The 27,232-nt window shown below is 42.8% G+C and overlaps 1 protein-coding gene across 5 annotated transcripts in view; it reads left to right on the forward strand.

The window, feature by feature from the left end:
• The window catches only part of Ttll5 (tubulin tyrosine ligase like 5), a 252,450-nt gene that overhangs the window by 192,871 nt on the left and 32,347 nt on the right, over positions 1–27,232 (forward strand). Inside the window, exons 30-31 of one of the 5 annotated variants that reach the window (XM_010645542.3) lie at positions 6,113–6,330; positions 15,025–15,214. In XM_010645542.3, coding sequence (XP_010643844.1) covers positions 6,113–6,330; positions 15,025–15,205 — 399 coding nt within the window. In that variant the 3' untranslated portion in view covers positions 15,206–15,214. Of the gene's footprint in view, positions 1–6,112; positions 6,335–7,664; positions 8,384–15,024; positions 15,215–27,232 lie in introns of those variants that run through there. The other 4 variants (XM_010645541.3, XM_010645545.3, XM_010645544.3 and 1 more) reach the window with 4 other exon arrangements.

Raw genomic sequence — 27,232 nt, forward strand, 5'->3', positions numbered from 1 at the left:
AAGGAGTGTTTCGGGAAGGAATTAAAAAAAAAAAAAACTCCCAGAATTTAATCTCTTAACAGTATTATCTTTCTAGTAAGAGAGCCCAGATCTTGCTTCCTTGGAACCTTCCAAGTTGCAGTCTGTGTTCCTTCTATCAGAAATTCCTCCTTCCCACCCACAACCACCCTCTGTTGTGGGAGAAGGAGGGCCTTACAGTCTTTTGCCTAGGGCCAAGCCAAACCTCAGACTGGTTTTATAGGTCGCCTTGCTATAGTGTGGCTGTTTCCCACACCCAACGAAGCAGCAAGAGTCCTGTATATGTCGATGAGGTCTTAAGCAGTGGCCTGAGCTTACCCAGTTCTCTCCTTCCCAAGACAGTCACTATTGACAGAACAGCCTATCCCTGTGCTGATACTGTATATTCACGCCTCAGACTTCTTAGAAATTGTCTGCGAGAGCTTCATATGATTCTTCTGTCCTTTTAGGAATGACTGTCAGGGTAAAACAGTTCACTTGATTCGTAGTTTTAATTACAAGATTGGGCCAATACAGAGTATGGGGTGGCCTGGGGAGACTGATTTGCACCACTGATCTAAACATATCCACTGGCATCACGTCTGCTTTTAACATTGCCTGAGTGTTTTGGTGCACTGGTGCTATCAGATTTGAATGTTTTATCCCATCCCAGGTAACCTTGGCTTTAGTGAGGAACCCGGGGACTCTTCTCCATTACTAACTCTTAAGTTTCAGGTGGTATACAATTTAACTGCTGAGTTATCTATTCAGTGTATTAGAGTATGGTTACCAAGCCACAAGTCACAACTCAGAAGCTTTTTACTAGACTTGGAAAGAAGAGTTGCTTCCTGAGATGCAGTACATACCTATTCCTTTTTTTTGGTACCGGGGAGCAAACTCGGGTCCTTGCACTTGGAAGACAGGTGACACCACTGGGCTAAATCTCTGGCCCCATGTCTATTCTTTAATTTTTATTTTTATAATACATGTTTACAGTACATAATGATTGCATGCATAGTGGGCAGCTGGTACATGTACATAACATATCTTAATTCTTTCTCTGCCTCCTCCCTGTCTCTTAGTCCCCTTCCCATTTGCAAGCAGTCTATAGCAACCTTGAACCTGTGGTAGATTGAGAATTAATTCTCATATTAGAATTCAGTGTGGCTGCATGTAACAGGACCTCCTCTGTTATGACTTGTGTTTGGATGTCTCCCCACAAGCCTCATGTTGTTGTAGGTGGAGCTTTCAGAGGTGGCTGGATCTAGAGTGTGTGACACTGGGATTGATTCATGGTGCAGTGCTAGAATTAAGGATGCTAGCATTAATGGTGTGATAAGATAAGGTATAAGGGACAGGAAGAGGCTTGCTTGCTTTCGTGCTTGCTTTTTTCTGTCTTCTGCCTGCCATGAACTATTTCTCTTCTGTGATGCCCCTCTGCCATGCCAACCTGACTTGGAGCCAGCCAACTATAGACTGAAACCTCTACAGACTGTGAGCCGAAATAAACCTTTCCTCCTCTAACTTTTGATGTCCAGTTGTTTGTCTCAGCAATGAGAAAAAGTAACTAAGACATCCTCCCATCCCACTGATGGGTTAAACAACTTAGAGACATCCTCCCCCGTTTACTTAGAAAGCTAGAGATGGACTCTCCAAGATTCCTAGTGCCCTCCAAAATCCATGTTCCTTCTGTCTGTGTCCTTGGCAATCCTTAGAGAAGAGCTTTTGCCCTGTTCCCACCTCTGGCAAGCTGTCTGTGTTCAGAGGGAATAAGAAGGAAGGGTTGGGTCAAACCCGCTCTTAAAGAGCTTTCCTAAAAATCAGACCCAGAAACTTCTCTGTACCTCTCATTGGCTAAAACCGTCTTGTGGTTATCCCTAGGCACAAGAAAAAGAGTAGAAAATGTACTTTTTTCCTAGCTAGGCACACATTATTACCCAAACAGAATCAAAATAGTATTATCGGAAAGAAAGGGAGAAGTGATAGCATGCACACAAGTGACAGCCTCCCAAGCAATAGGTTCTCCTAACTTAGCTTTGTGGCTTAGAATAAACTTTAACCTTTTACTGGACATCAGTGTATAAGGCACTACCACAAAATTTACATTTAGAGGGTAAACTTATTTTTGTGCAGGATTGGAAGAGGTTTAACTTGTATTATGCTGAGTGTGAGTTAGACACAAATTAACACAGTAGATACTACTCAAACTCCAGAGAATGGTCCTGCTCCAAGATTATATCTATATGTAAATACGCATTTTCTTATATAGGAATTTTCTTGTATAGGAATTTAGTTTTTACTTAAAAAAAGGAGCTGAGTATTTGGCATATTGTTTTTATTTTTTCATTCGTGGAGTAAATATTAAACACCTGGGCATTCTTAAAGGTGCTGTGGATGAAACAAAAGTTAAACATACACAAATCCAGTAATTTCCAGTGTGTGTTGTCAGAAGGGAAGAAAGGTATATATGGAAGTGGCTATAAAGCAAAATAGAAGGTGCTAACTATGACAAGAGATAGACAAATGAATCTTCATAAGCATTTAGAAGAGGAAAGGGCTATTGCCGCCAGGGCTTACCTTCACAGCTAGAGAGCACCATCATAAGACTAGAAAAATATGTTGAAAACATACATAACCCCTACCATATGCAAAAGATCACTGATAGGTAGACTTGTATGTCATCTGATCCTGTGGTTCATTGATAAACTAAAGTAGATGGGCCAGGGATTTAACTCAGTGATTCCACCACCTGCCTTGCAAGCACCAAGGACCTGAGTTTGATTCCCAGTACCAAAAATAAATAAATAAATAAATAATCAAACAAACGAAAGTACAAATTAGGGAAGGAATGGAGCACTTGTTGAGTGTCTATTGTGTGCCCAGTATTTTATTTCAAGAAACTCTTAATGAATGCTGGGGCTAGATCTTCATTTAATCTCCAGCGATCCAGCAAGTAATTATCATATGAGCTTTATGAAAAAAAAAAAATGAAGCTTAGAAATGTTCAGTAACTTGAAAAGGTTGCCAGCCGTGAGTAACAAGGCCCACATCTGAGCCCAGGCACATTTGACTAAAAAGTCCTTTTCTTTTCCACTTACCCTGAGTCCCTTTGCCTTTCACCAATGAGCTCCTCTGCTTCCGTGGCCTGTTTTTTTGTTTGTTTTTCTTTTGGTACTGGGGATCAAACTTGAGACCTTGCGCTTGTGAGGCAGGCGGTGGAACCACTGAGCTGAATCCCGCCCTTGCATGGCCCATTTGGAATGTCAGTCCCTTCCTTCTTCAACCCCTCTAGTAGGGAACCCTGTACCCAGCTAATTGAAATTTGGGCTTCATGTGGATATTTTGAATTAGACTCAGAACTAATGTGTTAGCTGCTTAAGTATTATTAGAACTTGACAACCTTTTTAAAATCTTTTTAATGACTTTTTGTAGTAATTATACACGCCCAATACAAATTCAAAAGATGCAAGTGATATATAGTAAATAGTAGTAGTCATCCTCCTACTTTGCCCCCTAGAATTTCCAGTTCTCCATGGAAATTATCAGGCTTTTTTGTATCTCCTTCTAGAGTTCTTTTATGCAAATACTAACATGCTGCGTGTGTGTGTGTGTGTGTGTTTGTATTTTTGTATTTTCTTTTTATTTACACAAATAGGAGCTTCTAGACTCACTGTTTTAAACTTGTTCCTCTCATTTACTTTTTCTTTCTTTCTTTTTTTCACCATGGATGGAACTCAGGACCTTGCACTTCATTTATTTCTTTGTCTGTATTTAGATGTTATTTTTATTTAGCTGTCCCAGAAATATTTTGAAAAAAAGGAAAATAAAAACTTGATGAATTTGGAAATATATTATGGTTAAGTCATTTCCAAGGTAACATTGACTAGATGATCTTAGCATAGCAATTCTCTTGCAGCATTAAAAATGTACCTCAGTAAAGAATATTTTTATTTCAGAGAGTTCTTTCACTAAGAGTAGGTTGTTTTGCTTTGTTTTGTTTTGTTTTTTACCTCCTGTACTACTTACCTAGTGAAATTGTTTATGGATAGTTCAACGTAGCCCTCATTCTGATATCTTTTGGGCCTCATTTTTTTCTCACTTTGTGTCTACTATCATGATTCTTGTAGTTCTAAGTAGTGATTCTTCAGCCTTCATGCTGAGTTCTGATCCTCACCCCTCTCAAGTAAGCCGTCTTCCAAACACCTCCCGCCTAAGCTCGCTTGTTAGGATGTAATGGTAAAAATGGAAAAAACAGCCTGTGGTAGCCCATTCCTGCCTCCCTCCTCCTTTCTAGTTAAGTCTCTCTCGCATATTTTGAGGCCGTCATATATGGAAACAGTGGGTGAAAAGAAGAGCTTTGTTTTAAAGTGAAAAGAAGGACTTTGAAAGAAATCTGGCCTCTTACACCATCTCACATGTACACACTTACCCATGCTGCTCTCCTGATGTTGCTCTCGCAGGGTCAGAGATACCGAGGAGACTTCTGGTTCTTACGTGTTTCTCTTTCAGGTGGTTTGCAGAGGTGGGGAGCATCTCAGTCAGATTGGTCTGTTTGCAAATGCTTAGATCCTGTTCCTTTGTTCATTGTCCAGAGTCTCAGTCATACACCATTGTCTCCACATAAGCTCCTTAGATCCCACCCCACCTTTTCTCCCTAGCCAGGACCCATGGACTCGCTTCCCAGAAATGGGACATCCCAGGGCATGAGGAGAGAGGGGTTGGTAGACATTTTTCTAAAGCTACTCCGTTCACCTTTTAAGTCTGAAACAAAATTCATAAAGGACAAAAATAGTATCAGTGAAGTCTGTTCAGAGGCCCATGTTGATTAAAAGCATCTCTTCTTCTTCCATCAAGCCCGGCCATGCAGAAGTGACATTTCTGTCGTCTCTCTTCACATGTTGCATCTACAGATCGAAGTCAATTTCAAGATGTCCTTTAAATGAAAAGTGCTGTGTGTGTTGTCAGTTACATTATTCTTCTCTTACTATGACTCCGCATTTATGCTTCTATAATTCATACATAATGAAAGTAACGAGGGACCAGCAACAAAATTTGTGACACAGAGATCCTCAAAAATTGTTTTTTTTACAAACACGATTTTTAATGAAGTAAACGTACTGTAGGAATTTTTAAGCATCTCTTTGAGGGAGTATACTTTCACGTCTTTAACCACAAATATATGTGGCATTTGTGATGTTTAGATGATCTTTTTTCAATCTTTATTTGTAGGTCTACCTTCTATCAGAAATACCCTTGTATTGATCTTGTATTCATAGAGTGATTCATAGTCATGTAGAAATTTTACTTTGAAAGTGTTTTCAAATGTGTAATCTCACATTAATCTTTTTTTGTTTGTTTAGTTTTTTTTTTGGTACCGGGGATCGAACTCGGGTCCTTACGCTTGCGAGGCAGGCCCCCGAACCGCTGAGCTAAATCCCCGGCCCTCTTACATTAATGTTTAGGCCAACAAGGTGTTATTATGCTAGAATTCCAAAATAGCCCTAGCACCATGCACAGTCTGGCTTCTGGTTTCTGCCCCAGTCCCTCTCTGCCATCTGTCTTATTTACTCACTGCTCCCTGGCCACACTGGTTTCTTCCCTGTCCTCAACGATACAGACCCACTAGAGGAGCTCAGAGCTCTGCAGTAGGCCAGAGTCTCATCACACTCAAGTCAGTTTTTCTCTGTGCTCAATTTCTAGTACTTAACCCCAGTAGGACATACTCATTTAAAAATTGTTGGGCTGGGGATTTAGCTCAGTGGTTCCACTGCCTGCCTTGCAATCGCAAGGACCTGAATTCGATCCCCAGTACCAAAAAGGTAAAATTAATAAATAAAAATTGTTGAAAGTGATAATGAAGGCTGCTAAGACTGAGAGAGACAAAATGCTTTTTGAATTCATGCATATGGACCATCATACCACCTAGGTGTCCAGATTCCTGGCCCACTGCACCTTCATCTCTGCTTCAAGTGATTCTGCATCTTTGAATCTGTACCTGCACTGGCAAGAGAGAAGTTTTTCCTGAAAATTACTGTAACTGTTTCCCTTTTCCCTTTGGCCCCTTCAGGTTTACAAACCAGTTACATATAGCAAATTGTTTCTCTTTTTCTTATAGGCAATCTTTGGCACCCAGATCCTACCTAACTCCAATTTATGGACCATGAATAATGGTGCAGGCTGCAGAATTTCAGGTGCCACAGCCAGTGGCCAGAAGCCAACCACTCTGCCACAAAAAGTGGTGCCACCTCCAAGTTCTTCCACTTCCCTGGTTCCCAAACCCCCAGCCAATCATAAGCAAGTGCTCAAAAAGGTCACATCCCAGAGGGCTTCCAAGTAAGTTTTGAATTATTTTCTGTTCAGTTTTTCCAACGTTCTATCAATTCTAAGCTAATGACACTGGAGACTCCAAGACCATTTGTCCTGAAATATTGAAAACCAGAACACCTGATGGGGAACAGAGGCTAACTTTGGCCTCAAGCAATACTCCAAATTGGAATCACCTGGGGAGCTATCGCATTGTGGCCTGGCTCTTCCCAGTGGAGGAGCAGCCGCTGTTCCTTCAGATTCCCCAGGTGGTTGTGATGAAAGCAGCCTGCACAGGTCAAGGTCATTGCCAGCCAGCTTGACCAGTTTCTGTAGGAGCTACAGTCAGACAGCCTTCCAGGTAACGGTCCTGAATTGTGGGCCTAGCGAAAGGAAAGAAAAATGTCTTCCTCTATGTTTCTTCTCTTGCTCATTCTGCAGAATCAGGTAATTTCAATTTCATATAAAATTCATCACACTCCTCCCCTGCGTTGTTTGTTCACGTTTAGGCAGTTGAATGGGAACACAAAGGATTGAGATTTCATTCTGAGGATTAACTTTATTGATACAAGTCAACAGACTCTGTGTAGCAACAACATTTCCAGTACTTTTTATAGTCCACCTATTTTATAGCAAAAATGGTATCTCCATGCCTGAATCAGATTGTTATAGGCCACAGTGTTTCACTCTACCACCATCCCTTTGTAAACCCAGTGAGTGAGGAAGACATGGTGGAGTATTGTAAGCCTATCTTCACCTTGAAATCAGGAACCATTCAGAGAGCCTGGAAGAGGCAGGCGTCTCTGCTGTGTGGACACCTGAAGGTTATTTGTGGATTTCTCTTGCTCTCATTAAGGCTCTTCACTTACTTGTCCTTCACAAGATCAGTTTTAGTTATAAAAAGGAATCCTAGGACATGGAAAAATAAGGTACTATTTTTTTTCTCTGGGAAGATGAATCAAATTCTGGCTGTGAATTGGAAATAATCCCTTGTGGCTGTTTGAAACATATTGCTGCCATTATTCATTTACCCAACACATATTTATTCAGTGCCTGCTAAGTACCAAGCACTGTGAAGAATGATTGGTCTTGTGATGACTTCAGAACTCGCTGGAGCAGTGGCACAGGGTGGTAGGGAGGTTGAAGTTTGTGGTTGGATACTGGGAGAAGAAGAGAAAGGAAGCTGTGTACCCTCTTACCCTAGAAACAGAAGAGTCAGATCCCTAAGGGCCTGAGCCGATCTGGAGCCAGACTCACATCCCCACTCCACACTTTTCTCTTTTACTTCTTTGACAAGTTACTTGATCTCTTGGCCTAAGTTTCCTCATTTATGAAAATGGAACAATAAGAATATTATTTCCTAGGTCGGTTGATAAATGTTAACAGAGCTACTACACATAAAGCACACAGAGTGAGTCCTGGCACACAGAAGACCTCGGCGAGCCCTTGTCACCACCAGGCACATGCTACAGCCACACTGCCCTCGACAGCTTTGGAAAGCTCACAGCTAACGGGAAAATTAATGAGCCAGAAGTGAATGTGTAGCCTGCCAGTGTGCGCCTTTCTTGTGGAATCTCCCATCATCGCCAGTTCCCTGAGCTGGCCCTCGGTGGCCTGCGTGTCCTGTGTGGCGAGCCGCTGGGCTGGTGGAGAGGTGGGCTCAGGCAGCAGCACTGGGTATCCGAAGGTGCTGCTCACTGCCCTGAACTCCCTGCTGGCAGGAGAACTCTACAGCCTCCTGAGATGGAATTGCAGCTCTCTGGACAAACTTTGCTTTGGACATTTTTGTGGTTTCTTCTCTGTGACATGCAGGAGTGTGGGAAAACCGGAAACAGCTCAGCATCAAAAATGCACGGAAGGGGGGAAAAAGCAAAGATTTCTTCAGAATTTAAGAAATATAATCCAAGTATCAAAAGGCATGCTCTGAGGCGTTGTTCCAGGAAATAGTTTCCAATTTGCCTTTAAAACTCTAGCACAAGTCTGCAGAGCTTAAGTTAGCACTAATGAAGACCTTAACTTTCTCTCCTTTACATGTAAAATGTCCAGGGTCATGAAGGCCCCACAAATATTTTCAGATATTCTTCTTTCAGAAAAAAATAATAGCATCTCTGAATTGCCTCAATGGCAAAAGAAAACTACTATGAACTATCCAGTTTTTAAAAACAAATTTTATTTTATATTCATTTTAGATTTACAGAAAATTTGTGGGACTAGTGTAGAGATTTCCAGGGACTTTTCTTCCAGGTTTGCCACTGTTAACCTCTTATACTGCCGTGGGACATTTGACGATGAACCATACTAAGAAACTGTCACTGTTATGTTACTATGAACTAAACTCCGTACTTCATTTGGGTCAACAAAGTGATCTTTAGCCGGGCGTGGTGGCGCACGCCTGTAATACCAGCCCTCGGGAAGCTGAGGTAGGAGGATCGCTGTGAGTTCGAGACCAGCCTGGGCTACATGGTGAGTTCCAGGTCAGTCTCAACTGCATAGTGAGACCCTGTCTCAAAAAACCCAAATAGATAAATAAAGTGATTTTTAATCAAAGGCGACTTTTCACGACTCTTGAAATCAAGATGCTCTCTGTTGATGGATTCTTACTGTTCTAGGGTAATTCTTATTGCTAGCCAGTGTAACGAGATCCTTACCATCTGTGACTCGGTTTCCTATTTTTAAAATAGGAATAAGAGCACTTCTGCCTCACAGAGTCTTTAAGAGAAATGACTGAATTAATTAATGTCAAGCACAAATTTAATGCCTCGTACACAGTGCATGTTAAATGAGTCTTAGGTATTATTGTGATTGTTACCTGAGAGGGTGTTTCGAGAAGTTTTCCCGCAGTGTTTCACTTCTTGACAAATGTGTTGCTTCATCTGCTTTGCTTATTGTGGCCTTTATTCTGGCTCAGTTTGGATTCATCAGGAGCCCTTGGTTATGACTGGTGGTACTGAGTCACACTCAGGAATGCCACGGTTGCCCCAAGAGACACAACTAATGAGAAGTTGTAATGAGCTTTTGACCATGCCAAGCCCTGTGTTTTTGGGTTGAACTTCAAACTTCTCTTAGCACGGAAGTTGCCATTAGACAGATTAGAGAAGCAATTTCCAAGAGCATCAAAGTTTCCACATCCTAGAGGGTTTAGTTTGGAGAACAATAGAACATAAAAATGGAATGTCGTTTTGGACTTTGGTACAAAGAGAATTGAGAATCAGGACCATGGGGTCTTATTTCTTCATGATACTGTTCAAGTCACTTTCCTTTTAAAGGATTCATTTTTCCATCTGTAAAATAGAAAGGGATCACTGTCCCTACTGATTAGACAAAATAATTTGTTTTCTGTCAGCTCTGTTGAAAGCTTTTTCATGGACATATTTGTGTGTAAATCCTAATGCTTTCCAGCCATTTTCCTTATCTCTTCTTAGCTCAGCAGCAGTTCTTGTTGTAGTTATCCCCCCTCCCTCTCCCTCCCTCCCTCCCTCTCTCTCTCTCTCTCTCTCTCTCTCTCTCTCTCTCTCTCATATTTCCATAGTGCCAATGGCCTTTCTTGATTTTTTTCTCTCTAGTGTTTGTAACACTTCACATCCTCCTTTCAAAACAGTCTGTAGCATTTTTTCCCAAGCAATCAGCTCAACTAATTAGAGTGATAGCTTAGGAGCAACTACATGCATCCCACTGTCTCTTCCATCAAGTGACCTTTTCTCCTAGAGCTGAATTGTACTCTCTAGGAAACATGGAGAAAGAAACACAAGGAGATTAAGATTTGCCAGGTACATAAGCAAAACTCAGAGACTACAGATGAATGTTAAAGGGCTGGATCGAAGCTGTTGTAATCTGGGAGACTTCTCCGGAGAAGGAAAACCATTGAAGAAGCAGTAATCCATGGCAGAGTACACACTTTGCATGTACTAGGCCCTAGGTTCAATCCCCAGCACCAACAGGAGAAAGAAGAAGAGGAACACAAGCTGAATTACTTTTCTTTTCTACTTGTGCTTTTCATTTCAGAGCTGGGATTGCCCTACCTTACCCAAAGCTTAGGTTAGCGTACATCAAGGAAATAGAAGGTGACTGCTGTTCTGCATCAGCACCCAGGACAGTCGTGTTTGTTAAAGGCTGTTAGGAATTAGGAGGGAGGGAAGCTTTGAGAGCTAAACAGCCCACAAAGCCAAATGCCACTTAACATGACCAGAACAGCTGGCCACTTGGCAGATCAGCAGTGTGATGAAAGATGCTCAGATTGTCAGAAGAACATAATAATAAACAGGTAAATATAAATACCTTTTTAGGGCTAGGGATTTAGCTCAGTGGTTCTGCTGCCTGCCTTGCAAGCACAAGGACCTGAGTTTGATCCCTGGTACCAAAAATAAATAAATAAATACCTTTTTACTTGTGAGTCATTAAAGTGAGAAGATGGTAGGGGAAAGTAATCAGGAGTCACCATGGTCCAGAAGTTCTTGGTGTGAGCATAGAAGATGTCATGTTAACCATTTCCTGTCAATCTTTTAGTTTCTTATTATGTGTAGTTCAAAGAAACATGATTGAACCTGTGGCATAGCCATCCCTAAGTACAGGGTTCTCTAACAAGCATTTCTAAAGTATGTAATTATGTAGCTTTCGTACTGGAGGGGATAGTGCAAGGCTGTGAGTGCAGCAAAGTCCACACGTGTTTGGTTAGTGGCTGAGCCAGAACTGGCCCTTTGACTACCTACTGCTTCCCAGCAGACCACAGATTTCAAAACTGCCTCCCAGCCCATTCACAGACACCTGCTTAGCAAAACGTGGATTAATCGTCCTAAAATGTTGCTTTGGGGAAAATACAAAGTAAGCACTTGGGAATTCAGCTGTCCTCCTTTTCCAGCAATAAAGTACTCAGAAGGGGGAAGAGTTAGTGCCACCGAATGCTGGGGGTGCTAGGACCGAGGAATAATGTTGAGGGCTTTTATGTCGTAGCTTCCTGTGAGTGTGCCGTGTAGGAAATGAGGGGAGACCTGAAATATCCCAGACAATACCCTCTCACTCCGAGGGCCTGGACAGAAGGTCTGCCGCTTAGATTCTGTCTTTCCTCTATTGCCCTCGTTGTTTTGGCCTCAGTGATGGCCTTGGGACCCTAAAGTTTGCTTCTGGCATGAACAGTGGCACCAGAGATGGGTACCAGCAGCAGTTCTAAAGCAAAAGTTGCCATGGTGGTTCCGAATGGATCAGTGGGGTGGAAAGGTATGGGACAGTCATGGAAGATGGATCTTCCTTTAGGGGTTCATATCTTTGTTATTTAAATTAAGGTATTTTTTGTTGTTTTGTCTTGTTTTTGAGACAGGGTCTCACTATGTAGTTGAGACTGACCTGGAACTCACTATGTAGCACAGGCTGGTCTCGAACTCACAGTGATCCTTCTGCCTCAGCCTCCTGAGTGCTGGGATAACAGGCATGCGCCACCACGCCTGGCCTTAAATTAAGATCTTTATTAGCTGGGCATGAAGATATGCACCACAATTCCAGCTTTTCAGGAAACTGAGGAAGTAGTAGGGTCACAAATTTGAGGCCTGCCTGAGCAACTGAGCAAAGACACAGTCTCAAAATAAAAACTTAAGGACTGGGGATATAGCTCAGTGGTAGAGTACTTGCCTACCATATGTGAGGCCTGACATCCAAATTGCCAGCCTCCCAGGAAGACAGAAATCTACTCAGCCCTACTTCCTAGGATGTTAAAATGGTTGTTGGAAATGGTAATGTAATTGCTGGATATTTCCCATCTCTCACTTCCCTTCTTTCTTATCTGACTGTGAAAATTCCTTTTTAAAAGATTTGGGCAGGAATTTATACTGACCTCTCCTAAAATCCATATCAGCGTCTCCATGATCATAGACCCTTGATGTTTTCTTCTCTAAGGATGAACAACGATTGAAAAATCTTGAGGCCTGGGAATGGATTAAAAGAAAGCTTCATAAAGAAGATTCAGAGACTCTGCCAAGTTCTGAAATAAATTTAAGCAAGAAAGAAAATAACATTTTAGAAAATTCTTAATGTGTCTTCATAACAATTCCAGTAGAATGTACCTTGTGTAGAGCTATCAAAGCTATGATAGGAAGGCAGTGAGAGATCAGGAAGGGTTGCATGGAAATGAGAACTTGCTACATGAAAAACTGGGCTGACCACAGCGAGTGAAAGTAGTCCCTGGAGAATGAATATCAAATGTATGAGATTAAAAACAAGTGCCAAAAATTGAGAGAAAAGTGCTTACAAAGGTAAAAATGCTGAGAGAAAAGATAGATTCAACCCAACACAACTTCCAAAATGAGAATAATCACTTCTATAGGCAAATTAGAGCTACCATAAGGAAACAAAGACCTTTGAACATGGATAATAAGTTAATAGGTACACAATTTTGTGGCCTGCCAACTCCCATGGAATGAATGGTTTTAAGACTATTATTAATCTTGAAAAAGAAGAAATTATGCAGGACTTTTTCTTTGTATATTAGATATTAAGTCTGGCCATAATGCCCAAATAATTTGGAAATTTAGATACATTGAGTAAATTGGACTAAAACCATACTTCATTTGAAAATAAGAATTATACACAGTAGAACTTGTATTTTTTTTTATTTATTAATTTTATTGAGTTTATTGGTACATTTTAGGGATACAGTACAGTTACATTCATTGTTGGGATCATGTACCTCTACATGGCAAGTCTTGATTCTCATTTTTTCCCCTTACCTCTGCCCTCCCTTCACCCCCTCCTCCCCTCCCCATCTACAAACACTTTATTTTCATCTTTTCATTCTCTCACATTTTTTTCTTTTCCCTTTTTGTTCTTCCCCTACCCATCACACCTTCCCTACACCTTTAGCTCCTTTCTTCCCATTTCTAAATGTCAGTAATCTTATTAGAATCTTATGCATTGCTGAAGATTATTCACACCAGGGAAACTATTTGGTATTTACACATGTGTGACTTATTTATTTCACTTAGGAGTATATCTTCAATATGTATCCATTTTCCTATGAATGAATCTATTTTCTCGTTCTTTATGGCTGAGTAATATTCCATTTTATAGAAAAACCACAACTTCTTTATCCAGTTTCCAACGGATGGGCAAATAGGCTGTTTCCAAGATTTAGCTATTACAAACTGTGCTGCTATAAACATGGGTGCACATACTTCTCTGTGATATGATTCTTTTAGTTCTCGTGGAAAGATACCCAGCAGAGGGATGGCTGGGTCAAATGGAACCTCCAGTCCAAGCTCTTTGAGGTATCTCCATATTGATTTCCATAGTGGTTGCACCAGTCTGCACTCCCACCAGCAATGGAGAAGGGTTCCTTTCTCCCCACAACCCCGCCAACATTTGTTATTGTGTGATTTCTTGATAGCAGCCATTCTTTGTGGGGTGAGGTGGAATCTCAGTGTTGTTTTCATCTGCATCTCTCGAATGACCAGTGATGTGCAACATTTTTTCAAATATTTTCTTGCTGCTTTTACTTCTTTGTCTGAGAAATGTCTTTTCATTTCGGATGCCCATTTTTTAATCCGGTCTTTATATTTGGGGGGACTGATTGTTTTGAGTAGAACTTGTATTTTAAATGTAGTCATTCTCGGCCTTTTGGCTAAGATCAAGTGAAATGTAGCCAAAGATGTACTCAAAGGTAAATTCATAATCTTTGTCATTTTCATGTTAAAATACAGAAAGATTGAGAGGAAATGAAGCAACGAACACGTGGCAGATGGGCTAAAAGTGACATGCTGGCTTTAGCTGATTGCCCAGAGTGTGGTGAGGGTTTCTCTGAGCTCCTTGATAGATCAGTAGTGTCTGCTACTTTCAGGGATGCACAAGAGCTCTGAGTGAGTATGGCACGCATTTGTCATCCCTGAGCTAAGCTTTCATCTCATAAAGTTAGAAAAGGCACAGTGACACAAAGGTAGCCTAGAGAGTGGTGGCGCACGCCTGTCATCCCAGCACTCAGGAGGCTGAGGCAGGAGGATCGCTGTGAGTTCAAGACCAGCCTGGGCTACACAGTGAGTTCCAGGTCAGTCTCAACTACATAGTGAGACCCTGTCTCAAAAAAAACAAAAAAGAAAAACAAACAAAGTAAAAGTCCAAAAGCAAGCAACCAAATTAGTTAAGTTCAAAACCTCTTTTGAGGGCCGGGGATTTAGCTCAGTGGTGCCACTGCCTGCCTCACAACCACAAGGTCCCAAGTTCGATCGCTGGTACCAAAAAAAAAAATTAAGAAAAAGACTTGAAAAGTGGATGTAGGGGAGGTCGTACATTTATGAGAACACTGTGCACAACTGTATACCCACTGCACTTTGAAAGCTGAGTGAAAGGAAACTTTGAAAACATTATAAACTTTATAAAGTATCAAAATTGGTTCTTCTTGAAGAAAAAGTCAGCCTAAGTAGAACAATATATCCACATTGATTCTTCGTAAAGAAATAGGACATGTGATTAGCCCTAGGAAACAGTTGTTCGTTGTCCTCTCTCACATGGTTCTTCAGACCTTCTTTGAAATCGGAAGCGCCTGCAGAGTGAGCTGCGCTTGCTCTGACGCGGGAGGCCTTACTGTGACTCCGTGCACAGCCTGCTGCCCCGGCTGCTTCCCATCCATGGCTCTGCCCTGCTCATGGATCTCCTCTGCACCATGTCCTTCGCGCTCTTCAGTCTAAGCCCTGCCTTTTATTCAAGATTGGGCTTTGGTTTATCGAGTTGGTGCTTCTTTTCTGACAGCCCCTCCTCCGCTTCTCCGCTCGCTCTGCCATCTACCTCTGCAGATCCCTGTCTTCTTCCTCATGGACGTTCTTCCTGTGGGCTCAGAAGGACAGATGGCTCATCTCCGCCGTCCCATCAGAGAGGTACCGAATGTCCATTGGCCCGTGGTGCCCTACTTTGCTCTCGGTACGGCTCATGATGCCAGATGGTAAGACGGACAAGATCCCTGCTTTCCTAAGATGTATTTTTGAGATAGGAGACAAGTTCACTGGCCGGTCCTTGATACGGCCTTTGTCTTCAGTTCTCCGTGAATGGCAGTGGTGGTCGAGATGGAATAGAGCGATGGGAGTGGAGTTGAGGGCGGCGGAGACACTGTTTGCATCGAGACCTGTACTTCAAGCATGGCTGATAATTATCTCATCATTAGCTGTGCTACGGAGGGTAACACAGGGGAGGCAGGAGAGCGCGACAGTTATTAGCCCAGAAACTGGAATTGGATTTGAATTCTGACCCTTTTGCTTAATTGCCTGTTGTCTAGAGATCTCTCTGAGCTTCTGTTTCATTTTTATAAAATATTGCAGGTAATCTTGAGGTTGTTCTTAAGATTAAATGAGATAATATGTTTCCCCAACATACGTTTTGTCCAGTAATGCTGCTGGTTGGTAGAGTTGTCATCTCTGCTGATGCTGTTGTTCCCTATTAAAAGAAATCACATTTTTTGTTATAAGTTGATTTTCTAAGTGTAATTTTGTTCTAGCTAGCAGAACCTTGGACATTAAAACACATTCTGATTTCCTAAACACTAATAACTGAAAAGTTTGGAAGGCAAGGGCTTCTTTTGTTTCAAACAAAAGAAGAGATTAGATTTGGATCTAGTGACTTTCGGTTGGGTTGGCTCCGAAAATTCATACTTTACTATTCCCCTCTGGTTCAACCACATAGCAAGGATAGATTAAAAAAAAAATTAAAGACTGCCAGCAGGACATGCTTTGAAATGGTTAAATATTTCTTCAGCCCCCAAGTTCAAACTGCTTTGGAAGCATTAGTGGCAGCCTAGAGTTCAGCTCCCATGGCCTTTGGGGCCTGAAAATGCCTTGCCAGGCGAGAGCCTAATGCCAGGCTCAACACTTGAAAATCAGACCGAGTTTCACCTGGGGACAATTTTGCCTCCATGGAGAACATTTGGAATGAATATCAAGAGACATTTTTGGTTGCCGTAATGGGGTAGTGAGGTCCGGTGGGTAAAGTCCAGGGATGCTTGTGAACGTCCTGCCAATCACAGGACATTCCCTGACAAAGAATTATGCAGCCCCAGATATCATTGGCCTCTCCTAATGGGAGAATGACCCACTGCCCGAGATTGCGTCCTTGTTTAGAGACAGTGAGCCTTCAGAGCCAGGAAGACAGTGACATACCCTTGGAACCGTTCATGTCTCAGAATTGACTTATATTTCAAGTACCACTGAGGCAAGAGTGCGGAAATGTCACCACAAAGCCTGGCTGTGGACCGTGGACAGGGGTACGAGATTATAGGGGTACAGTTATAGGCAGCTATGCAGTCTCCAGCCGGCAGGGCGAGGGGAGGAATAAGCAAATAGACAAGTGAGAAAATGATTCCTATTCAGAGTGAGCCTGTGAACCAAAATTCCGAAACACATGAATAAGTGTCATTCTAAGAAAGACTGCCAACAAAATCAATCACTAGAACATTCTTTATAGATAAATTAACATTTTTGAACAATCAGACATGTTACGAATATCACATGTTTCATAGGAGTCTCTTGTGGAACCTGACATGTGATTATAAGAAGAGAGACTTAAAAAGAATGTGGACAAACAATAATAGAATTTGCTTTAAGAAATATAACTGTAGGGCCGGGGAGACACCACATCTGCCTCACAAGTGCAAGGTCCTGAGTTCAATCCCCAGTACCAGAAAGAATAAATAAATGAGCATTGTTATATATGTACATATATAGAAAAATTTTCCAGAATTGAAGATGGGTCCTCAACTAAAAAAATTTATCCCATGTACCAAAAGAAATGTGCCTCCAGATGCATCATAGCAAAACTGCAGAACACTAAGCATAAGAGATGTCTCAAAGACCACCTAAGAGAAAACTGACTTTACCTACAAAGGAGCGTGCACAGAGCTCCAACATCCTTTTCCTCAGCAGTAGCAGGCGCCAGAGGACAATAGATACTGGCTTCAAAGTGTTCAATAATGATTTTCAGTCTAGACCGTAGAGAACTTTATACATAGCTGAGTTGTCATTCAAGAGTGAAGGCAAAAGAAAAATAACTTGAGATGCTCAAAGTCTAAAAACATACCATGCACAGACCTTTGCTAAAACAATTAGAAAAACTCTATGGGATAAAAAACCCAGGGCCAGGGATTTAGCTCAGTGGTGCTGCTGCCTGCCTCGCAAGCTCAAGGTCCCAAGTTTGATCTCCAGTACCAAAAGGAAAAAAAGTGATCCTAGCAGTTCTGAATGACAAGAAACCATGAAGTACAACAAATTTCTAAAAATGTCAATAAATGTTTATAACTATGAATAGAATTGCTGAACATAATACACTTAAGACAACAAGGACAGAATGTGGGAAATAGTAGTATTCAATGGATAGTTTATATATAGCCAGGTCTGTGTTCAAGGGTAGGACAGAAATACTGAATGAGTTTGCACTTTCTCAGGGGAAAAAAAGAACTAAATATTTGACATATAAGTTTCAAACCAACAAAGGGAAAAAAGGGAAATGTAGAAAATATATGAGTCTGGTGGAAGGCAGGAAAACAAAATGAATGGTAAGCCGGGCGTCGTGGTGCACGCCTGTAATCCCAGCACTCAGGAGGCTGAGGCAGGAGGATCGCTGTGAGTTCGAGACCAGCCTGGGCTACATAGTGAATTCCAGGTCAGTCTCAACTACATAGTGAGAAACTGTCTCAAAAACTAACAAACAAAAAGAATGGTAAATAGAAAAAAATTTCAGATGGTAGAAATAAGTTCAAATATATGCATGATCACAACAAATGTTACTGTATTTTATGCTCTTTTATTAAGAGATGTTTCCAAAGTACACCTTTATAAAAAGTTCAGTTATAAGGTACTTAAAAGAGACATACCTGAAGTAAAATCTCCCAGAAAGGTAGAAAATGAAGGATTGGAAAAATATGAATACTAATCAGAAAACACCTCGAACGGCCTGGCATGTTGCAGAACGGAAGAGAATTCCCCTTATACCATGTTTGGCACGTAAAAGGTGTTGGTGAAATACTTTTGAAGGAGTGAATGAAGTTGACAAGAATAGAGAGGATCATCTCTGGAGAGACTCATGGAAAGGAAGAGCCCAAATACATAATTTCAGGACCAAAAGCAATGTAACCGCAAATGCAGGGGAGCGTGTAGTGCACTGTATATTTATAAAGCTGAATCATTCTCTCCTACTGGGCTAAATATTTCTTTAACTGGCTTTCAAGTCGGTCCTCAGTTAATAATGTTCTAATTGTTATTTTATAAGAATGAGCATAGTAACTTCTCCTTATGAACTGTATCAGTACTCCCTGGAAGATAATTAACCTCTGAGTAAGTATTTGGCAAGGAAAGTCAGATCCTCGTCTGTTATGGCTGTGTCTAGATGTCCCCAAAGCTTCATGCGGTCATAGGTGGGGCTTTTTCAGAGGTGGGTGAATCTTGGTGTGTGATTGATTCAGGGTGCAAGGCTAGGATTAAGGGTGGGTGATTACTCAATCAGACCACTGATCAGTTTGGCACCGCCCTAATCCTGGTATCCTGGATACAATATAAGGGACAGAAAGAGGCCTGTCTTGTCCCTTGTTGCTTTGCTACCTACTGCCCACCATGAACTGTTTCTCCTCTGTGACGCCCCTCTGCCGTGCCCTAACTGCCTTGGAGCCAGCCGACTACGGACTGAAACCTCTACAAACTGAGCCAAATAAACCTCCTTTAACTTTGGGTGCCGAGTATTTTGTCTCAACAATGAAAGAAGTAACTAAGACAATGTTTCTTATTTTAAGACTCATTTCTTTCACATAGCACACACTCTTGGGATTTCTTCTCTCCTTTGGGAATTAAACAAGCTTGGCTATCACTAATATTGTATAAAAATAATCGATCTCATGGGTGTTGTCTTCAGGACCTTCACAAACACAGCCAGGTCTGTTTGGCCACAGCCCTGTGAGGTCAGCATTCTGAAATGCTCTGCTCTTCCTGTACAATCTTGAACATTCTCCTTTTTGGGTCCTCCTATGGGAATGTCATCTCTGATGTAGTGGCATGAATCCAAGATAAACTTTTAACTAAGCCATTGAACTAGAAAAGTAGTGCCCCTGGATTAGAGATGTGGAATGCCTTGAAAAGACCTTGGAGAGAAACGGTATGGTATTCTCCGGTTAACCTGGTAAAGTAATGAACAAAACAGGCCTTAAAGAAACGCTTATCACTTTCAGAAAAGTTTCCACAGATCAAAATAGCGAGGAGAAGAAAGAACAGAGGAAACCACACATGGAGGAAATGGAGATCCACAGAAAAAGCACGTCAGAAGTGTTACTGGCAAACTGGATAATGGAGCTATTGCTCATTAGACCCTGCTGACTGGAGATGATCTGCCACTTCACCTGGCTGTGTGCTCTGCCCTTGATGCCAGCAGAAGTCTTAGCCAGCCATTTGATTGGTGGCTTACATTCCCCGAATAGAGACTTGCACTAGAAGTCTGTCAAAGCAACGCCTGCAGGAAATAGTTCATGTTATAGGGATATTATTTGAAATATATCACTGAACAACTTCTTTGAACCCCCCAGAAGAGCTATTCCCTCCAAGTAGAAATAATGGCCATGTCAGGCTCTTTCTTTGACCTTAGAAAAATGGAAAGGGCAACAGGTGGGGAACAAGTGAATCAGATTCTGGGCTAGAAAGTATACATTTAATACACTGTAGGGCCGGGGCTTTAGTTCAGCTGCATAGCGCCTCCTGGCAAATGTAAGGTCCTGAGTTCGATCCCCAATACAAAAAAGAAAAAAATTACTCTGTAGATGCTAGCTACCAGCAAGTCCTCTGGAGAGATGTGGCTTTAATTGGAAGGAGCATATCACTATTAATGGAATTAACTTTTTGTTCCTGCTACCCATGGCCATGTTTCTTCGTACAGCTTTTAAGTGGCTAAGTTCATCAAGCAGCCTATCTTTAAGCAGTTTTTAAAACTCATGGATAGAGAAGGACCTGAACGAGGTCCATTACGACTCAGATGTAGTAAGCATCTAACTCTCAGCCTTTGACCATGTGACACTTTCCATCTTCAGGACACCTACACCATTTCCAGTGAGTGCAGCTAAGGACTAGACACATCCACCACTCTTCTTGGCATTGCACTTGTAACTTCCGTGTAATTTCATGATTTCACCTGTAAAGCTTTTGATACTTTAGCAATTCCAGTTTTTCTTAAGCTCGTCTTTAGTCCCTTCTTCATACTCCGTGTGTCTTATGATTTTAAAAGTCATGCATCAGGTACTCATTGAACTGTGTACACTGCGCCATTGAGAGAGGACAGTTATAATTTCATAAAGTGGCTGATCCATGTGATATTCCATGAAGATTAAGGTGGGAGATGCACTGTTTCCTGAGGCAGTCACAGTTCCCATGACACTGTTATTCTCATAGGCAAAGAAGCACATTTTATACAACACAGCCCCTGAGCCGAGACATCTGCTTCCTTTGCTACCCAGTTGAGCAGTGATTCATTTTGATACTGCAGAAAAGATATTTATCAAGAAATAATTTGCATCTCCAGTGAGACGTTCCTCTTTCTAAAAGATCATAAGTAATTTTGAGTGTAAGCTTTGTGCCTTGTAGGTTGCCAGCTAATTACTTGTCCATGTGAATAGAAAAATCCTAATAATTTCCAGCTTCTGAATTTTTTTATTAACTTCCAGCTTTCTGTATTTTCTCTTTTCCAGTTTAGCACTAACAGTCCATACTGTTACTGGAGTCAGTGAGTCATCCAGTTAGATATTTCTGTGCGAATAGGTGTATAGCAAATGCAGAGTGCTGGTCGATGTTCTTGAGTAAACATGAGAATATTACCAGTAGTTTGTTTAGTTCTCAGTATGACACCTTTCTCTGTGTGAGGATATGTTTTACATTCACCATCTCATTTAATCCTCCACAACCCCAGGAAGAGGTGCTGTTAACCCTGTTGTGAAAGTGTAGTACCGGGCTGCAAGACAACCCAGGAAATCTCTCCGTAGCCTCCTGTGTATGTACGTGTGTCCTGAAACACCAGCTCCAGATAAGTTCTTCTCTAGGAGCAGGCTATCCAGAAGTTGAAATGTGTTTTCCCAAGGACATGATGCTGTCACATCAAAAGCACAATGACCAGTAACGGCCCTAGGCAGGGATAACCGCCACAGAAAGGGCCCCGTGAGGTTTCCCCACTGATTGCTGTGGACGCATTTCTCCATCAGAGAGGCAGTGGAAGCCTGTGGGAGTCGGTGGGAGGGAGGAGGAGTAAATGAAACTGGCACAGGGGCTGTAGAGCCAGGAGACTATGGGTTCAGAACAGGATGCAACCTGTGAAAGTAAAGTTCCTGAGAGGAGAAGAAGGCCAGAGAGCTGGGCACTCAGGATTCATTGGGCCTCACCCCCCAGTCTCTTTGCCTGCCTGCCGATGTATCCAGAGCTTTCTATGAAACTGAGACCATAGGACAGCAGTTTAGCACCCTTCACACTGAGGACTCCAGTGTCCTCCAGGGCTTGTAGGAAGCACGGGCCTGCCTAAAGCTCGACTTGCCTCTCCAGGTGCACCTCCTGCCACCTCCCCTTACCTAGTAGTACCACCTCCTCACCTCTGGCCATGGGAATCACCTCTAGGCTGCTGTAAAGCCCTGCATTTTGAGACCCTATCCCAGACCTGCTGTATCAGCATCTCCACAGGAAGGGCCTGGGAAACTGATTAACACGTGGTGCGCACATGATCCCATTGAGGAAACTCGGCAGATGCTGCCTGATTGTCCCACCCCTGCGCGGGTCTTCACGGTTCCCTGGACATTCTGAGCCCCTTCCTGGCTCAGAACCATTGAATGTGCCGTTTCTTCCTGAACGTGCTCTTTCTTGCGCCCTTCTCATGACGTGACTGAAACGAGATTTCCTCAGAAAGACCGTCTGTGACCTCATCATCGAAACCAGGCGCCACCCATTTCTTCTCTCCTAACCTTTTCACACGTAGCATTTATCACCCGGTTTTGTGTTGAGTTCATTTGCTTTAAATGTCTATCCCCTGCCCCCAGTACCAAACAAATACAGAGAATGCTTCATATTTTTATGTGAGAAAATGAGTGGAAAAATCGTGTTGGAAGAAGGGTACTAATGGTTGGGTTGGATGTTGCTCAAAAACAAAGAAATTGGCCGGGCGTGGTGGCACATGCCTGTAATCCCAGCACTCGGGAGGCTGAGGCAGGAGGATCGCTGTGAGTTCAAGACCAGCCTGGGCTACATTGTGAGTTCCAGTTCAGCCTCAACTACATAGTGAGACCCTGTCTCAAACCAAAAAACAAACAAACAAAAAAACACAAAGAAATTAACATGTGAAAGTTTTGATCTCTCAAGTAAAACTTTTACATGTCAACTAAAATCAAAGTTGATGTGCCCAACAAGGAAATGTATTTAGGGGCACACTGGATCCGATTCCTTCAACAGATACTTCTTAAAAGTTGATATATGCAGTACCAGAGAGCCTTGGACACAGCAGTGAGCGAGACTGATAAGATGTCTGTCTTGTGGGGCTTAGATTCTAGCAAGGGTGACAGATCTGAAGCAACCACATCTACAGTTTCATAGTTCTAATTTTGATAAATGCACTGAAAGAATTACAGGGATCTGTAAGAGCTTCTAGTGGGAAGATTTGACATGGTCTGTAAGGCATCAAACTGGTCACAGAATTTAGGAAACATATGGCAAAAGAATCGGTTACACTGTACCCTGCCTCCTGTCAGAGCTGGCATGACGGCAGGTACAATAAAACAGTTGCTCAGCCTCAGCACAGCTGGCACTTTGTGCTAGTTAACTCTTTGTTTGGGGCACTTTCCAGTGCTGAGCAGCATCCCTGGCCTCTACCCCGTAGCGCCCACAGTTGTCTTGACATCGCCAGATGTCCATGGCAAGGGGAAGGAGGGGTGACAAAGTCTGCCCCCCATCCCGGTTAGGAACCCCTTCTCTAGGTGAAACTTTGTTTTTTAAAGATGTGTCTTCTACCAGGAATAGTGATGCACACCTGGAGGCTGAACCAGGTGGATTCCAAGTTTGAGCCTAGCATGAAAAAGGAGGGGGGGACCTGAGGATGTAGCTCAACACGAAGGCCCTGGGTTCAATCCCCAAGATGGAAGGGAGGGAGGAAGTTGGGAAGGAAAGAAGGAAAATCTTATATTTTACCTAAAGCAGTAATGTAATACTAAGCACTTTATTCACTAAACAACTATTGAGTGCCTGTTTTGTCCCTGGCACTAGAGACAGCAGAGAACTAAAACCTGTGTTTTCCTACAGCTACATTCCATCGGGCGGCAATGGATAGTCAGTTTTGAACTGTAGAATATTTCAGAAGGAGGGTATTGGTTGGTCCGTCATAGGTTGGTCATTTGAACAAAGTCTTGAGAGGCAGGTGGCGGCAGCACTGAGCTAAATCCCCGGCACTGAACAAAGTCTTGAAAGAAGTAAGGGAGTGAGCTACACAGAAGGAAGGACCAAGAGCAGGAGAGCAGCCATGCAGGTCTGTACTCAACCTTGCCTTCTGGCTGCGGGTCTGACCATGCACCTGTGTGTTTCAGAGGGTCCTGTGCAGAAGGGCAGCTGAGCGAACTCCAGAGCAGCCTTAATGCCACAGCTTTTGTGACTGTCCCCAGCTCCACAGGAGAGTGGCAGGGCTCCTGGCCAGTGGTGGGGCTCCTCAAAGGGACAGCAGGGAAGGGAGGGAGTGGCCACACACATTTTCTCCTCTAAGAACCCAGTGTCCAGACTCTTAAGGCATCAGCAGAGGGAGTTTTTTGTTCCATTCTTCTTCAAAGTAAGATGCCGGCCTAGGTTAGGCATTTTCTGGAACTAGTTTGGGGTAAGTGAAATTTCCCCATCTGGTGAATGAGATCAAATGAGCAGCATTTAGCGAAAATGCTCAGTGTCTGACTGGTATTTCACCATTTCTATGGTATTTCCACCCACTGGATCTCAGTCCTCACAGCAGTCCTGATACAGTGGATCTTCTCACCTTCCTCACATGGGGAAACTGAGGCTCTGAAGTTGAGGGGCTCCTGGCAGGCTGCGTGTGGGTGCAGGCAGAGACTGTTCTTTGACCTAAGCCGGATCATGCTAATGTCACAGTCTGCTGCATACATGTCAGTTAGGCAACAGTGGGCCGGGGATAATTTCCTGTACATCATAATTCGTAAAAATACACGAAGCAATAAAATCAGTGATTCAAAGGAAAATCACTCTGATTCAAATCGACAAATAATGATTATTGAGCACCTACTAAGGAGAGAATACCATGTTGGGCACTGAGGTACACAAGGTAAGCAAGGTGATTTCTGCCCTCAGGCTCCTTACACACTCAGGAAGATAGAAAGGACAGTAGAGCCGGGTGTGGGTGATGCACATCTGTGTCCCAGCACTCTGGGAGGCTGAGGCAGGAGGATCACAAGTTTGAGCCCAGCCTGAGCACCTTAGCAATTTAGACCCTGTCTCAAAATAAATAATAATAATTAGTAGTAGTAGTAGTCACAGTGTTTTGGAAAAGGGACTGGAGGATGTAGCTGATTCAGAAGGCCCTCGTTTAATCCCCATTATTATTAAACAGAAAGCAAAGAAAAGAATAGAGGGAGGAAAGGAAGGGAAAGATAAGCAGCAGGGAGTGTGCTACCAGTAATGTTAGGGATAATTTGGGAACTAGGGGCACATAGAGTTGAGGCAGCTGAGATGTCTGAGCATTTGCTGTTCTCGGCTCAAAAGTTCTAAATGCTTTATGTGTGATATCTCACTTGTCCACCAAACAGGCATATAATGTAAGAGCTATATTCCCTCTTTTATGGCTGGAGATCATGAAATGTGTCCAATGACTTAGAGCTGAGAAATGGCCAAGCAGTATTTGTCCCCAAGGAGTGGAGCTCAGGTCTTTAGGGATTGGAAGGCTTCCTAGAGGAAGACACTGCGGCAGAGACTGGAGCATGAACTCAGTCAGGAGAGGGAAGGAGCGAGCAGAACGAGTCCTGGGAGGGGTCACAGTGCTTGCAGAGTCTGGGAGCCACGAAAATGTCCTGTATTCTTGGAGCCCCTCTGCTCAGCATGGCTGGGGATGAAGTAGCAGGGCCTATTTATGAGCTGTGTGAGAACCTTGGTCCTTGTTCTGACAGCAGTAAAGAGCTATCATGGAGTTCCACGGGGCGCCAGAAGTGTGGGTAGCAGTGGGCATAATGCACCTTACAGTGGTCGCCCGAGCTCTGGAAGCCCAGTGGCTTGGCTGTGTCATGAGGATAGCTGTACGCGTCGTCGACTCATTGTGAGCATTATGTGCAGAGAGGCTCTACCCCTACACCCAGGTTGGGCAATACTGATATTCTAATAAAAATACAAAGATTTGCTCTTGAAGTTTTAGAGCCCTGAATAGAAGAAATATTTGATGGGTAATATACCCTCCCCCACCAAAAAAAGAACTACTAAACCTGGTAGTGGTTTTTTGTCACTGTTTTTGTGGTGCCAGGAGAGAACCCAGGACCTTGCCCATGCCAGGCAAATACTCTGCCACTGAACTACACCCCCGGCCTTTAGAGCATAGCAGTTTTTTTGTTTTGGTTTGGTTTTTTTTTTTTTTTTTTTTTTTTTTTTTTTGGTACCGGGGATCGAACTCAGGTCCTTGTGCTTGCGAGGCAGGCACTGGAACCACTGAGCTAGATCCCCTGCCCTTGGCAGTTATTTTTAAGGGGTAAACTTTCCTTAGAACTGTAATGGAAAAGAAGTGATGGCTATGAGAATCTTGGGGGAGTTTGAAGAAGATACAGCATTTAGAGCCCTTTAACGCTTGAAGTTTGCTTAAGCTGCAGAAGTTTGCAAAGCCCGGAAGCTTCGGGAAGCCCTGACTACTTCATTTGCATGTCTAGTTGGTGGATATTAAGTTGAACTCTGTGTGCGCTCTGGCTGAGGAAGTCAGAAATGTGAAGGGTTGCGGGGGTCATGTGTAGCATCTTGAATGTAAATGGACGCTTTCTGACTCTTAGTGGTATAATTTGAGACATTGTATCATAATCATACTGAATTCAGCATCAGCATAAAATCATAGAGCACAGAGAGCTTAAACTTCTCCCTGGCTTATAATACTAACCATTTCCCCCTACTTCCACATTAACATAACAAGCAAATTATTATCATGCTTAGGTAGCTTGTTATTTACTGCTTTTGTCACCTAATGACTGGGCCTCTAAATACCTTTACATGTGTTCTGTTTTTCTGATATTTTTGACCCTTGGTTAAAGAAACACCAATGGGCTAGGCATGATTGCTCATGCCTGTAATTCAGCACTCAGGAGGCTGAGGCTGGAGGAATATGGCAAGTTCAAGGCCAGCCTGAATGGCAGAGTGAGACCCTGTCTCAAAAACCAAAACAGAAGACGAGTGGGAATGATACAGCAGCAGCTAGTCCTGTACTTCGCAATAAAGATTGTACCTGCACAGTGTGAGCCTCTGACTCTGTTACAGTTATTTGTACAACCAGTAACTTCCTGGCATGTCGGTGTTTCACCTACAGATTCTCTGTCTTCCGTAGTATAGTTAGATTTGAAACAGTTATTCTAGAAGTTTGGAAGGGTGCCTTAGGAAAAGGAGAGGGCTAGGTTACCAGGGGCAACATTTTTCTTAAAACCCGGAAGGGAGAACAACCCCCATAGTAAGTCAGGAAGTTTACATTCTCCTTGGGACTTGGGGTCTGTGCCTCTACATGGATCCAGGAGCCATCTCCAAAAGATACCCAGTCCCTGTTTTACCCGGTAAACTCGGTTAAACATAATACTAATGAGTTCACAAATATAGCAAATGTCTGCTTCCTGGCCCCTTGACCCTTCTCCTACATCTGGCCACTAAGGCTTTAACATATATGGCTTTATTCCTCAGGCAGTCTGAATAAGGTGGTGGTTTGTCACAGTGCAGAGTCCTTTCCTGCTGGTGCTGGGCTAATTACA

This window comes from Fukomys damarensis, unplaced genomic scaffold (assembly GCF_012274545.1).
Source record: "Fukomys damarensis isolate Sample0158 unplaced genomic scaffold, DMR_v1.0_HiC HiC_scaffold_21, whole genome shotgun sequence".
Taxonomy (NCBI): Eukaryota; Metazoa; Chordata; class Mammalia; order Rodentia; family Bathyergidae; genus Fukomys; species Fukomys damarensis.